This window comes from Spodoptera frugiperda, chromosome 29 (genome assembly GCF_023101765.2).
Source record: "Spodoptera frugiperda isolate SF20-4 chromosome 29, AGI-APGP_CSIRO_Sfru_2.0, whole genome shotgun sequence".
NCBI classification, from domain to species: domain Eukaryota; kingdom Metazoa; phylum Arthropoda; class Insecta; order Lepidoptera; family Noctuidae; genus Spodoptera; species Spodoptera frugiperda.
The window spans coordinates 6,152,841-6,168,867 of NC_064240.1; the positions used below are offsets into that span (position 1 = coordinate 6,152,841).

The 16,027-nt window shown below is 34.3% G+C and overlaps 3 protein-coding genes across 3 annotated transcripts in view; all 3 read right to left on the bottom strand.

Annotated features, from left to right (window-relative positions):
* The window catches only part of LOC126912729 (uncharacterized), a 202,865-nt gene that overhangs the window by 120,932 nt on the left and 65,906 nt on the right, over window positions 1–16,027 (bottom strand). The gene's annotated exons all lie outside the window — the stretch shown is intronic.
* Window positions 583–5,039, bottom strand: LOC118268310 (pyruvate kinase). The gene is given in 9 exon segments (XM_050706376.1): window positions 583–893; window positions 1,215–1,437; window positions 1,803–2,048; window positions 2,359–2,495; window positions 2,956–3,091; window positions 3,389–3,718; window positions 4,066–4,289; window positions 4,472–4,604; window positions 4,872–5,039. Coding segments are annotated over 9 exon segments (1,659 nt in total). The 5' UTR covers window positions 4,911–5,039; the 3' UTR covers window positions 583–702.
* Window positions 7,013–15,865, bottom strand: LOC118268595 (uncharacterized). Its single transcript, XM_050706666.1, has 20 exons — window positions 15,730–15,865; window positions 15,298–15,492; window positions 14,709–14,935; window positions 14,095–14,433; window positions 13,702–13,842; window positions 13,307–13,411; window positions 12,785–13,024; window positions 12,318–12,540; window positions 11,672–11,864; window positions 11,418–11,461; window positions 10,960–11,024; window positions 10,435–10,561; window positions 9,773–9,999; window positions 9,205–9,531; window positions 8,979–9,125; window positions 8,745–8,855; window positions 8,420–8,662; window positions 8,096–8,318; window positions 7,683–7,872; window positions 7,013–7,322 (listed from the first exon to the last, which is right to left on the bottom strand). Exons 2-20 carry the CDS (start codon window positions 15,458–15,460, stop codon window positions 7,028–7,030), a joined length of 3,630 nt encoding a protein of 1,209 aa, XP_050562623.1. The 5' UTR covers window positions 15,461–15,492; window positions 15,730–15,865; the 3' UTR covers window positions 7,013–7,027.

The following is a 16,027-nucleotide window of genomic DNA, read 5'->3' on the forward strand; positions in this document are numbered from 1 at the left end:
CAATTTTGTTAAACTGAATGAAATGTTTCTGATATATTTTGCGTGACATTGAAAATATCCTGCGACTGTCTAATTAAGGTTTTTATTTTAATAATGTTAAATTAATAAGAGCTCATAATTTTGTCATCGAAATTGAGCTCGGTCAGTTTTACTTCATAAGTTGCTAATTATTTTGCTCATAGTGTTCAGATGTAGAAAGTTATCTTAAGGCTATTTGTAAATAGTGTATATTAAAATGAAAAGTTTGCAACATTAAACAGCGGTATGTATATAGTGTGAAGGCAAGATTACATAAATTCAATTTGGGCACCTCAGAGAGCTTTGCAAATTGCCTCGTCGGCCAGCAAGTGGAGTTAACCCTTTGATGCTGATCGCCAGCGTCATTCCGTCACTCGAACACTCTAGAAGCTTTGAAACGCCCCATAGATATTCAGTCAAAGTAAGCCACGTCACGTTCGAAGGGGAATTTAAAATTCTCAATAGACATTTGCTGGACGAACGCTAGACCACTTTGAAATTTTAAAGCGGACTAAAGTGAACCTGGAATCCAGTATTAGCACTTTTATCAGAGGAAAACTCGAATTGAAAACAAATAGAGAAAACATTTTAATAAAAGAATGTGTACAAAATTGATTTTTCAAATAATAATATTAATACAAACCCTTGTCATGAAAAATATAATTTTAATCACGATTACCGTAATTACAAGACGGTCACGGTATCGGCGGTAGCGTAGACAACTCTCATGGTGTTCGTGAACCCGGATCCCTGTCTCCAACCAGAGATAATGACCATCGGATCTCCAATTCTAACGAATCCTCTCTCAATGCTCCATTTGATAGCGAAATTCACACGTTTTTCAAGATCTGAAGCCCAATCAGTCTCTGGTTCGTCTAAAAATGAGTATAATATTATAGAGCGTGTTTTGTTTTTAAAATCTTTAGATAATAGAATTTTCTAGTATTTGTAATTAGTTGATGGAACTCATATCAGAATAATTCATAGCAATAGCCTTGGGAAACAAATAAATAAAAATTAAAAACTGTTGTTTTTTCCGCATTGATACGAAAAATTAAGACGATTAATACAATTTGTTACAATAAAAAAAAACTTTTCCTTATACATGTTAAAGAATATTGTAAAACAAATACAGTTCTTTATAATATATTTTTATGTGTAATTGTATCATATACCTAATTATCTTGTTAAATTACCTTCATAAATGAGAGGTACGATTCCCCTCCACATGTGCAGTTGTCGAGCCACCAATGCGTACCTAGTTACCGCTATTACAGGGCACCTAGGCTTGTACTTGGCGACAGTCTGAGCAGATCTACCAGAAGTAGTCACTACCACAATGGCTGCGGCTATTGACCTTTGTGCCGCCAACACTCCTGCCATAGCCGCACCTGTTGCCTGGTCACAGGGTAGCGGCGTCTGGAAAGTAAATGATGGTAGATGAGAAACACTTAAAATGTTCCAAGTATTAAATTGACCAGTGTATAAAAGAAAGTAAAGTCTTTGATGTTCGGTAAAGGCTTAGATTGATTAGTGAGATTATTAGATTAAGATAATCACACAGTGGACGTATAATAAATTCACCTCTGTTAATGTCCTCAGAAAATAATATCAAAGACTGATGATTTAGCAACTGATGACTGTTGATGAAGCGAAAGAGGTGTGTAAGAATCGTAGCAATTGGCGTTCCATTGTCTCTGCCTACCCCCATGGGAGACAGGCGTGAGGTTATGTATGTATGATGATTTAGCAATAAAATAAAATTGAATTGAAATGATATATACTTTGTCAATAAAATCATAGAAAACTTGTTTAGTCCAAATACAAGCTTCAGCTTCTTTGCAAGCGCTACACATGACGGCGACTGTTTCTACAGGTTGTACTCCAACTGATGTTTCGGCACAAAGTACCAGGCTATCAACACCGTCTAGGATACAGTTTGCGATATCGAGGAGTTCAGCACGATTTGGGACCTTTGTATTTCTCATACTGCTTAAAATGTGAGCACTCACGGCGATTGGAACGTTAACCTGCAAGGTTGAACATGTTTCAAATATAAACCACTAAACGGCCAGGAATAGATTGTCAGTAGAATCTAGTGGTTACAGAGGTATGTAATAATTCATCTTAACCAGAAGTAATAGATTATATAATCTTCAATATCAACTGATTACCTGTTTATTTCTTATAATCTCTCGTTTCGATTACTTTAAACGTAAAATAAACTCGTACTAAGGGTGCAGTTTTTCGTATTTTACGTATGTTTCTTTTTTCTGCTGGTCTATCTATAGAGGCGTGAACTTTAATAATATTTTTAAGTGTCTGTGTTGTATAACTTACTCTGTTAGCCCTGGCTATCATATTCTTCTGTGCTATCACTAGCTTTTTAGGAGTAATGTCTGATCCCAATTCTTGTCTTGAAATTATTATTCCATTTGCTTCCTAGAATAGCAATATAGGTGTATATTAATTTTTGACTGATATTTTCTACATAATATTTATTTTGAATTCTATTTAAGGAATCAGTGGTGGTTTCAGAGGTATAGTAGATATTTATTTTAGAACTAGCTTCCGCCCGCGACTCCGTCCGCGCGGATGTCGGTCTTCGCGTGGAAGTTTTATTTCTCCATTTTGAGTAACTCTGACAATGACATCTTATAAATATAAGTGTGATAATAAAAGTGAAAAATTAAGTTTTTTTCCTACGTATTTTCCCAGGATAAAAAGTATCCTATTTTATGCCCAGGATAATAAGGTATAGTTATACCAAGTTTCATCGAAATAGAACCGTTAGTTTTCACGTGATGCCTGATCATACAGACTGACAAAACAAATTTTAATCACATATATCGCATCGCTATTTATTCTTTCAATATTTTCAATTACGAAATCCAGATTTATTATACCTAATATGTGAATGAATGAATAAATGAAATAATGAATGAATGAATGAATGAATTGCTACAATCGAAATTTATACGTGTTATTGTAAGTTTCCTCTCTCTCCTAATATTGCTCTCAGCTCCATAATACAGCTTGCTGAGCTTACAAAAGAAGCAATTACAATATCGATCTGAAAAAAAAAAGTTAAACTTTTTCTCGTTTTCTTATCCGCCTATCCAAAAATACATGGAGTTCGGGACTAACAAGGTCAACAATAGCATACGTTTTATGTTTTTTTTTAGTTTTATATAATACTAACTTTCCAGTATGGTAGAAATCCAATGGGAATTGTGAGAATGATTTTAAAAGCACTTTGCTTAAGTCACAATCTAACCACATTAAACTATTGTTGTAATCACCTATAATCCTTATATCATCAGTACCCTTTTAATAACGTTTTCAAATCAATGATAAATAAAACACCAACCTGATTTTGAATCCCCATTTCGATATCAAGTTTATCCTTCTCTGTATAATTAGGCATATTCAGAACAACATTAGGAACAAACACGTCTTTAAATGATCCTAAAAAGCCCCCTCTTTCGATTCTACATGTTAGTGTTGTAGTAGATATCATTTCAACTTTCAACATAATCGTTTCATTGTCCAACAATACAAAGTCGCCTTTGTTCATTTGTTCGGCAAAATACATGAAGTCTACGTAGACTGTGTATGTGGAACATCGATCTTTGTACGTTTCGTCTGTTGTCAATCTTACCACTTCACCGGATTTGAGTTCAACAGTATCACCGAAAGTCTGGAATTAGACAATGGATGTAACGTATAAAAATGACCCGAGTAATGGCTTTAATGTTACAGACTTGTATGTTGCATATACTGCTTAATGTAATCTGTTACGTAAAAACATTTTTTTATTGGGGAAATGTCTAATGACTCTTCCCGCCTTGGGTGAGGCGAGTGGGAGTGTCAGACTTCTCCTGCTTTGCGTCGGAGCCCCGGTAACCTGTTACTTTGTCCGCAGCTCCGGAGTTACGTAAAAACCCAAAGGGGATAAGAAGTATGGACACATATTCGAATATTATTCAACGTTACAACTTTAGGTCACATGCATTGTTAAGTTCCTATTGTTGAAATAATACAAACCTCAGCTATGCGTCCAGTTCTTATCTTTCTGCCCGACAGTCTCATAGCAATTGCCAATGGATAATTCTTGCCCATCTTAATGCTGTAATTTTTGGCTGCCGTTCGGAGTAGTTTTATACATTCCGTGTGTTCTTCTCGTGGTCCAAAGTTCATGTTTAGCATTGCAATGTTCATACCAGCTGCGATCATTTTTTCTAAGATTTCTACGTCATACGTAGATTTGCCTGGCGGTAGCATGTTTGATTAGTTTTTCGTATTAGCTTTTAACATTTATGTCTTACTAGATATGACTTCTATACTATTTGTTTTTAGTAAATAATTGTTTAGTTTTTCAAACAAATTTTTGCTTACGTAATTGTAGGTAAGTGTAATTATGCAAGCATGGACATTAAATAAAAATATATACCCATTGATGCTATGATTCCAGTGAGACGAGTGCATGCTGGTGGAGCTTTGATATCTAAGTTCAATACGTGGTCTAGAGGTGTGAAGGCATTTGCTGCAGCTAGCTGCTGCCCTGGTAACTCCATGGCGTCATACTGAGAAGTTGATATAGCAACAGACAAAAATATAATAATCTTTTTAAATAGCTAAAAGGTAAGACGTCTATAAGTAGAAGAATCAATTATATTCATAGTATTGTGTACTGAAGTATAATGAGATGAGCCCTACAATTAAAAATGTGATGAATTCTCAACATCTAATCTATAAACATGTAGTGGAGTATGTGTTTTATAGTGAAAAGATGTAAGGACTGTGCAGTACTGTGAATACTATCTCTAAATTGAAAGAAGTCACTTTCTCACCTCGCCAAGTCTTTTATCGTATTCTGTTGGCCAAACCATGATTAGAAGGTGTATTAAAATATGTTACAATAACTTAATAAATTAGTAAATAACAAAATTTTGTACGTTGTAAAAAATCTTGAACAATCTGAAACAATTCTGAAAGAATGTTTGACAGACGACATTTTGAGTCATAATCATAGACGTGTATATGAAGTAGGTACATTTATGGTTATAATTACGCATTAACACATTGAAGTTTTTATTAATACTAGTGTTCGCCTAGTGGTCGAAATTCGACCATATACCTACGATTTAATTTACAATATCACTTAACATACGTTCAAGGATAATTTTTATTTAACTCAAACTCAAACAAACTCTTTTATAAAACTCTATTCATATATGACGTGAGAATATCATCGCAATGTCTATTGATTTTGACGTTTTGTCAAATACGATCAGATACTATGCATGTGTGTGTAATGTTTTATTTATTGATTTAATGTACTTTATAAGCATTATTTTTGAAAAATTAGCGGGGTGCACTTCTCCTACACATAAACTATAAGTGTACCAAATTTTATGCTCCTACGTCCGCGCAATTTTCGTAAAAAGCGGTCCAAAGTTTTTACATCACGTATTAATATATAGATGAAAGAATAGTTTTGGTTTCTTTCATCTCTTGCATCAAGACCAAAAATGTGCCTTTATTAACGTATTACTATGTTATGTATACTCCTATACCGCTTGAAATGATTAAAGTAATATACTATTTCAAAAGAGAATTAAAAATAATGTAGAAAAAAAGTACGCACTTCATTGGTAAGCCAGTGAAACACAAAACAGTATAAATCGTACAAAATCATAACAATAAGCCTATATTTACGACGATTAGTCTTTACAAATCCAAATCCCCTTAGCGAAATTGTGGATTAGTACGTTTACAAAGTCAGGTGGATCAGTACAATCACAATTGGGGGTAAGCTGAATGATAAACAAGTACCAGAGGCCGCAGCTGCTAACAACGACGACAAAAATAAATAAAGCTCAGGTAGATAAACAAAGTCGAGTTTTATTTGTGGTGTAACCATTAGGGGAAAAGATAAGCGTGTCAACATAGGCGAGATGCCTTGTGCCGTTGAAGGTTTTCTTCTTTAGAATCGTCTTCTTGGGTTTTATTAAGTTTACATTATCGTTTATATAATAGGATCGTTCTTTTGCGTTTTAGCATGGTGCATAATGTTTTGTAAAACTGTATGTGGCGCTTATTTATTGAGCGTAATGTTTTTATATTTCTAATACTATCTGACTGCCTTATTGGTTGAGTGGTCGCAAGTGCGACTGCCGGACGAGGGGTCTCAGGTTTGATTCCCGGGTCTCTGCCTACCCCTTCGGGGATAAAAGGCATGACTTGTGTGTGTGTACTAACTATCGTTTAACAACTTTTCTGTTTAGGATGATGTCACTCTGGATATATGGAAGTAAAGCGCAAGATAAAATTATCTCAGTAAGTAAAAAGACAAACGTAATGTCTTGTGATATTCCTTATAGTAAGAATGCACCAGCGCAAAGATTTCATTGTGGTCTACAATTTCTAATGCTGACGTCGATTCCTGCATGCCTGATAGTATCACGGGCTCAAGAGAGTTTCAATCTATAAAATTTTCGTCCTCCTGATACGTAAACCTTTTGTATTCAGACTCACACCATCTCCCAAAGGCCCACATCAAGAGTCACAATGAAATTCACGAATCGTGATGCGAAAATATATTCAAGTCAAATATATTCCACTTTACGTTGAATTGGTGAATAGGTAGAGAAAATGCTTGGCATCATATTTTAAAGCATACCAGAATTTTATATAGCAGTAGTATTCATAAAATCACTATTGTTTGACCTCGTATTTTCACAGAAACCTAGAATGTTGTATTATTTCATAATGTGATTTTGAATTTCTTAAACCTTCCCAACCTAAAAGCATGTGAAAATTTCACTTATAACAGACATCAAAAAGGGAATAGAAACAAACATTTTTATTTTAAAATTTAATAAGTATCACCTAAAAATAAATATTTATAATAATAATAAAATCGAAGCTAAACAATTAAAATTTGCTGTTGGCTTCGTCACAATTATTTTCCGCACTATTTTGATCACAATTTGCACTTTCACTTTCACTGATCACCTTCATTATTATTAATTTCACTTTTATCACCTTTCACAGTTTCACTTTTATCGCCATCTTGTTTTTCTTTATCTTCGCTTTCTTTATCTTTGGCTTCTGTTTTAACTTCTTCAGATTCTCCTTTCTCTTGATCTTCAGTTGTTTCCATTTTCTCACTTTTCACTTCACTATCTTCTTCGGTTTTCTTAACTTCAGTTACTTTGACTTTTTTTCGTTCACTGCGAGGCTTGTGTTTCTTTTTCTTGTACGTATTTATGTTGAAATCATGATAAGATTCGGGACACCTGCAAAATAAATATTAATGATTTTTTTTTGCTTCATGGGTAAGACAGATTAATGTATAAATGTTATAACAAAAAAAACGAATTGATAGTCGTGTTTATTAACAGCTTCGATAACCATCCTAGAAGGCTGGCGTTCGATGAATGGTTCAAGGGGCAAGGAGGTTTTTGTGTCTGAAGCCTTAACCATTGCAACGGTAGCTTAGACCATGCTCCCGCTATTAGTCGGCTCCTATTTTTATATTCTTAGATATTTTTTTTTTGTTTTTGAAGAATCATTTAAAAATGAGAATATTACATAAAATTTACGTAATACTAATTGTAACGAAATATCGTTTCAATTCGAAAAATACTTATACTAACTCGATTGAGTTTTTCTTGGATAGTGTGACATTCCAAACTCTAACGGTATCACAAAACGAGCTTCCTTCAGTCATCTTTTCCAAAGTGATGTAGTGGTCACCATACAAAATCCAATGTTGTTCAACAGCATACTCAAGTGCAAAAACGATCCGAGCTTGCACAGTTTGAAACCATGTTTTTTTGGATCCACCTATAACAAATTGGTATTTCAAATGTTATAATGGACAACAGTGTAAAATATATAAGATAATTCGGGACATACAGTATTAATTTCTATAGTATATTTACGTTTCACGATTTCTTTACTCGATTTTAGACTCCAAAAGCAGTACTTTTAGTAATACCCGGAAAGCAAAGGAATGTAGCCAAGACTGTAGGTATTATCATTCAAACAAAGAATGCAAAAAATATACCTTTATAATAAAGAGGTACGACACTTCGGAAGGTTTTGAGTAGCTTTATAGTCGTCATTTTAGTGCTGACTGCAATCACAGTGCTGTTAGGCCTCATCCAGTTCAAAAGGTAAGCAGTGCGGCCACTAACAGTAGGTACTATTATGAGACGAGCATTTGTCTGGTTTGCAACTGTAGCGCATGATATAGCACAAGCTTCGGCTGCATTTACAGGCATTTTAATCTGAAACGATTAGAAGTTCTATTTTATTTGAAAACTAAAATGTAGGTATTTTTTAAAACATGAAAATAAAGTCAGTGAATTTTAAAACAAACACGTCTTACCTGAGACACAAGATCACAAAAGTCTGTTTTGTCCATACAAAGAGGTTCCACACTGGCACACAGTTCGTTCAACATATTTATCGTTTCACACAAATTATATGAGTTTGGTGTTTCGCTCAGACAGACACCAGAAGCCCCTTCCAAGATGGCGTTGGTCACATCAGATATATCTCGAGTTGTTATTATTCCAGAAGTGAGCGCTTCTTCAAATATTCCACCAGAAACGTAAAATGGTTTACCTGCCTGTAAAACGCAAGTAACGATTTTAGAGTTGCGAAATAATAATTGATACCATAGTTAGATATTACAACAGCCACAATCGTACCTGACGGCATTTTCCAGCGATAAGTTTTTGTATAGCACCCATACGGTTGTACAATGCTGTTTCCACTTCATAAGCCAAAAACTCTCTTGAAAGTAAAATTCCATCGGCTTCCTATTGGTACAATTAGTATTAATAAAAATGTAACATAGTCTTTAGTCAAGCTTAAACTTCAAAGAAAAATGAATTAAATTTTTAACTACCTAAAATATTAGATATACATAGGTAATATCTTACTTTAACAAAGTCGTCTATATTCATCAATCCTTCTTGGGTGGAAATCCCAGCAATAAGGATTGGTCTCCTAACTTTCGTTCCAAGATATTTCTTTATTTTATTGATTGTTGCAGCGTGCCTTGGATAGTTTATAATTATCATATCCGCCTGTAATAAATCATATTTTGGAATTTCAGACAATTTGTAATTTACATTATTAGAAAAAACAGCTAATATGAGATCTTACTTGATATTCTATAGCAAATTTAATTAGTTGAGCATCTTTTTTCGAAAGATATGGCCGTTTTCGTACAGCGCCCCTCATGCACACATACGCCATGTTTCTCAAATATCCACCTTTAGTGACAGTGCATTTTACTGAATGCTCACCCTTGGATACACACACCATAATTATTTCTTCTTGGGATATATTTATTTCCATTCCTATTTTGACGTCAGATACTAAAAACGGATCATCAACGAATATTTGTGATTCATTACATTTGTCATAATGTGTAATTCTATTAGTCAAAAATACTTCTGAGTTTTCCTCAATCCATAATTCAGCCAATTCCTGAAAATAAAAGGATAAGCATTGATTGCAGCAGTAGGAGTAGCTTTATTTTGTTAAATATAAGTGAATAAATACCTATCTATATTATAATTTTCGTGAGATAAATTAATTATTACGTTTTACGGCTTCCTCACGTAATTATTTGAAGTTGTGGAATGCTGCCTCTAGCATTACATGAAACGAGTCGAGGTCCTCGTCCAATAATTAAGTGAGTAAGCCGAAAAACATATTGAATAAATACCTCCTCTAGAAGTCCAGTTTGTACCACGCATGTCTTCAGTTCGATGCAAGTGGCACAAGGAAATTGAAGAAGTCCATGTTTTTTCGCTAAGAATGATGAAGCCTTTTCAATATTATTAAGCATTTTAGCTTTATCATGCATGGTAAAGTGGGATGTTTTCAGTCGGGCTACGTTCATACCCATTTCAATTGCTTTTTCAATATCGACAGATGGCATTTCTGGATCAGCTGCAACATACATGCCAAATTTTTATATACACTACACCGGTTTTTTTGGTTAAGGTGGAAAATCATCTAATGACTTCTCCCGCCTTGGGCGAGGCGAGAGGGAGTGTCAGACTCTTACTGATTAAAAACCACCCTGTTCCTTCTCCTGCTTTTCGAGCCGGAGCCCCGCACACTACACTGATGGAACATTAATGTCTCACGGCCAATTTCAATAACCTTTTTATCTGTACATTTGCTTACTAAAGATACAATTTTGACACATTTTGTATGGAGCTTATGTCAAAATACTATCTCTAGTAAGCAAATCTACAGATAGATAGGTTATTGAAATTGGCTGTTATACTTTGAGTGTTTGTTCATATCTACTTTGGTCAATGGTATACTTAGGGTCGCAATATACTAAAACCTAATTTGAATAAATGAAATAATACGCACCAAAGGTTACCATTATGAGGCTTCTTCTACGTGAATACGACGGTTCTAGGACATGCTTCGGATCTGTAATATCAATATGCTCATACTCAAGTTTGTCTGCTAATTCGTCCATATTATACAAAAAAATCTAACTTATATCGCATAAAATACATTCAAGAAATAAAGTATTTTAAAATATAATTCTATCAAAAATATCTCTCAATTTCCGTTCGACTATAAAATTGACATTTCTTTTAGGAAAATATGAGGATGCTTGAAAGAGTAATGAATAAAGAATTTCATAAAATAACATGCCATTATCTAAGGAGATTGAGAGTTTAAGTTGTAAAATAAGGTTCATTGCAAAATCAGTGTGTCGATGTCGATTTTTTACAGCTAGGTTATCATTCTGTTCGTTTATTGTTTTGTAATTTTTTGTACCTGGATCCCGGCAAGGCACATAGTTTCCAAAGATAATTATTAATAGGTCAGTTAGCGTTTGGCCACCAATTGGCCACCATCTCGCCTGGTGGTAAAAATACGTACCGACGATAACAGTTTCAAGCTTGTCACTTTCACAGACTTTTGTAATGAATTCCACTCCTCAGGGGCTTGTCCATGAAAATTTACAGTCCGAACTTTAACCTTCAAGAAAAGTGTTTCTCGTTTTTTAAAGACTAGCAACGCAACTGTGACCCTCTGGTGTTGCGGGTGTCCATCGGCGGCGCTGATCGCTTACCACCAGGTGACTCGCCTGCTCGTTTGGCACCTATACCATAAAAAAGAAGATTGGATGAAAAGAAAGTTTAAAGCATATTTTTATATTTATTACATCACATTGTTTTAACTAGTACAATGACTATTGGAATCCTTCACTGTCTCAATTTAAATTTTCAGTCGAAAAATGGGTTTTATGATCTCTCAAAGCTGTAAGAGGTACACGGTGATTGTAGATTCTAACAATATTATATTTTCACGATGAAACTATGTTTCGTTACTATCACGATAACGAATATGGCGTTGTTCAAGGTCTTTCTTTCTCTTGTATCTGAAAAAGGAGATTGAATTAAAGTAATGGTATCTCTCATTTGAAAGATATGAGATCAACAGACAAGCAGACAGACTACGCATACCTACGTTTATCTGCTGATATCAATGCGTATGTTAGGTATGGGCACAACACATGGGAAATTAATTTTCGTTATTTTCAAAATACAACAAAAATGTACACTTAAACCTGTATATAAATAAAACTTACTCCATTAAATGTAGATCATCATCCGACATAGCAACACGTGCGCTAACTTTGTCACAATAAGAACTAGTTTGAAACGCTTTTCTGAGTACTACATAAGGATCTCCATGGTTCAATACTTGAAATTTCAATCCATACTCGACAGCGAATTTTATACGAGCCTCCATTTCATTCTGCCAGCCCCTTAAATGTTTCTCTGGAATAAAAGATTCCTAATTTAATAGGTCTATTTTCATTTGGGGGCTCCGGAGCAGGTCTACTAAGAGGTCTCGGTGCTCCTTACAGGTGTAGAGGGTGGCCACTGGGGTGGTTTTAGTGAGGTAAAAATCCCACACTCCCTAGTCTTTTATCCCCAAAAAGCTAGGCGCCTCTTGAAGGTTTCCCCCCGTCATAAAAAAGGTCTATTTTCATTATCATTATCATAATCAAGTTCTCCTACTGCTGGGCATTTTAATGAGCTAATAATTTTTGACTTCATAAGTGGTATTTCTAAGCTTATTTTTTGGTTATAAAAACAGCGCACAGTGAAAGCCGTATCTTAATAGTTTTTATAATTTAGATTCAATCAAACCTGTAGATCTGATAGTGAGATAAAATTGATACTGTACTGTGATAGTGAGATATAGGTAAAGGTGATAATTGAACTTACTGTCATATAGTATAGCAAGAACTCCTTTATAGAGCTGCAACTGCTTGGCAACCATTGGACTTGAAGTGATAGCAATAATGATCTTGTCAACTGATATGCTTGTGAGCTGCTTTACTGTCCTACCAGACACAGTGGGTACAACAATGACCAGAGAATGAGTTAACTTTGCCAATAAAATTGCGCCCTGAGTAGCAGCTAGAGCAGCAGTGACTGGCTGTTTGTGCTGCAAATTGATTCGTAAAGTTATAAATATTTCTGAATTTAATGTAAAGATATAACAATACTCTTCAACAGTTAACTAGTTTATGAGGACTATTCTATCAACAAATAACGTAAGTGTGTTATTTATTATTGAAATAATCTCTGGCAAATTATTTGATTTAAGTCTTCCACTTACATCAAATTAATCATTATAAAACGAATTTGTACATTAATTGTGTAGCATGATTTGAAAAGAAGAAATATACCTGTTGACATATGCTCATAAAGTTATCGTTAATTCGGGATAAAGGCTCGACCACACTGCAGATATCGTGCAGTGTACGCAAAGCAACAGTTAAAGTGTCAGGGTTTTTGAAAGATCGTAGGACGAAACCTGACTTGTGCAGTATTGCATTAGTGATATTATTTATATCCATCGATGTCATTTCACCTGTGTCTAAAGTATTTTGCAAAATGTCTCCAGATAGGTATAATGGTTTACCGAACTGTAATAAAAAAAATAGAGTTACGTTGTTTGTTGGGTAACAGATTAACCTAACCCACCTGAAATGCTGGCAACGTACAGCTTATTATTAGGTGATCTGTCAGCTCGTTAGACCTCTTTTCCCATAAAAGACCTCTTTTCCTCCTCTGGTGTTGCGGGTGTCGGTGGGGATCGCTTACCATCAGGTGACTCGTCTGCTCGTCTAAAACCATTATTTGTAAGACTTGTAATTATTTATTTGACACTACAGAAACTAGAAAACATTATGGTGACATATATTTACCATACGACACTTAGCTGTAACATTCAATTGTATACTGATTATTTTATATTTGTCTTTTATTTCGTGTTCAAGATATTCGCCAGCCAGAATAATGCCATCAGATTCCTGAAATTAAAGCCGTTCAAAATCTGTTTTGAGTTTATTTGTTACGATTTCACGTTTAATTACTTTGTTACCTAATCTATAATATAAAAATAAGTCAGGTTTTCCTTCCTGGCGCTGTAACTCCAGAACGCACGAACCGATAAATGGTTTCGTTGGAGAAGTCTCGGGCTCTGTGAGATTTATAGTAAAGAAAATATAGGAAAAAAGCAGGAATGCAGGGAAAATCATTGATGGCGAAACGGAGTTCGCCGGGTTTGCTAGTCGATTATAAATATAATTATGTAGTTTACCTTGATAATGCTATCAATGTTATCCAAGCCCTCTTGTTCACATATGGCGCTTATTAGCAACGGTTTTTGCTTTGCAGTCAACTTTCTTACTTGTTTAACTGTACTGGCATTACGGACTAAATTCAACGTTATTATATCAAACTGGAAGAAACACGAAACAATACCCTTAGTACGAGTTAGCTTTACGTTTAAAGTAATCGAAACGAGTGCGCGTTCGACGCTCTGATTGGTTGGTTTATTCGAGCCGGCCAATCAGAGCGCCGAACGCGCTCTCGTTTCTTTTACTTTAAACGTAAAGCAAACTCATACTAAGATACTGTATGGTTTTAATGAAGTTCAAAATAATAGTAAACATATGAGGGAGCTACTAATATTATATTTCTTTACATATACCTTTAACTTTTTGGCAAACTTAATTATCTCCAAATCAGTGTCATTTAAACATGGTTTCCTGTGAATGACACCACGAACACAAAAAAAGGATTGATCTATCAATTGACCTTCAGACGTAACTTTGCATCTAATATTCTTTTCATTAATATTTTCAATACATTTCATTTTTATGTCTCCGAAGTTTATAGTAATTTCAGTGTTTGGCAAAATATCGGACACGATGTAACTATCATCTATGAAAATTCGTTTTGCATTGCACTGATTTTCATAACTGTTCTCGCATGTAACTTCTACAATAGAATTCTTTTCTAACGTCACACCATTAGGGTTTTCATTTTTCTAAAATTGGAAAAAAGAAGTGTAAACAATTAGTAAACATAGGTGATGAGAGTGGCTGAAAAGTATTTTAATGACATTGTCAAATTCATTTAATTGTGAAATTCCAATACATATATTACCATATACCTTTCCGTTTGGCTGGCTTTACTTTATATAAAGATACAATAAATACGACAGGTTAATTCAGTAGTACTACTATACAATACGGTAAATGCCAGCGTGTCAGTTCTCGCGGTAAACTATAATTCATATAAAGTGAATACTACACAACTTACGTTTTCAATAAATCCTGTTTTTATAATAGAGTTAGGAATATCAGCAGCAAGTGCTAAGGGCCAAGTGGAGATATTATATTTCACACAGCACCATTGAAGAGCTTTATCTAATAAACTAAGTAATTTAAATTTTTCTCTTTCTGTTAGAGCATTCATCTTGAATCTCATTATTCGTTGTCCCAATTCAATGAAACTATTTATATCAAATTCTGATAAGACGGCACTGCCTGTGGAAGAAAGTGTTATTTAATCTAATAAGTAGACCATTATTTTAAGTTATTTGGAGTTCAGTGTTGTCACGCAGGTATTTAGTTGTCGGCGTCACGGCTTTTATTCCCGAAGGGGTAGGCAGAGGTGCACATTACGACATACAATGTTACTGTACAAAGTACATCCACTTTTTACCATTTGTGTTATAAGTCCCATTTAATAGGCGGTGAGCCTATTGCCATATACCTACTGGGCCCAATTCCAGACTCCGTGTTGCTACCGAGAAATTATTGAAATACCGTAAAAAGCCCAGTTATTTTTTGCCCGACCGACAATAATATATTTAAATAAAATCATCACTAATACTTTATATACGTACCAAATGTAATAATCAACGGAGTAGTCTTATAAAATTGTTTCTTTGCATCTTCACTCATCACTGCATTTTCGTACAAAGTGCACAGGTCGCGGCATTTCCAAATGAAGGTTTTCTGAATAATACAAAAATGTTTTCGCCATTCATTTACTTGTATTGTAAACATTATGGGTCATTACATCTTGATGCATTTTATATCTAATGGAATGACGAAGGTGATACACATTCATCGATTATATTTTAACCCCTATATACTAGGACCAGTCTAATGCTAAATATATTGGGCTCAAGTACAAAGGCTGCACTGGGTATAATGAATAAGTTTTTAAAAACGAAAAGTTAAATATTTATAGGTACTTGCTTTATAAATTTTTGTTTTAGTTTAATGTGTTGTTATTAGTTTTTAAATTATATTAAAAACATATACATACGTACTTCTGTCATTATGGAATATAATAAAAGAAAAAATCACTTTAAAGATAGAAAAATAAGAGCATAAATAAATAATACATTTTATAAATGATTAAAATGAAAACCTCAAAAATATTAATTACAATGAACTCAAAGTAAGTAATGACGCTGTCATTACTTACATGAAAGGTACATAGCCAAAACTGAAAAGCAGCAAAAAGGATATTGACATTTTGAAATAGGTTTTCTTCTGCAATGACGAATTTATGGCAGGAACCTATTTGTTTGGTGACCAATGTGTATTGACCATTATGGGTCATTA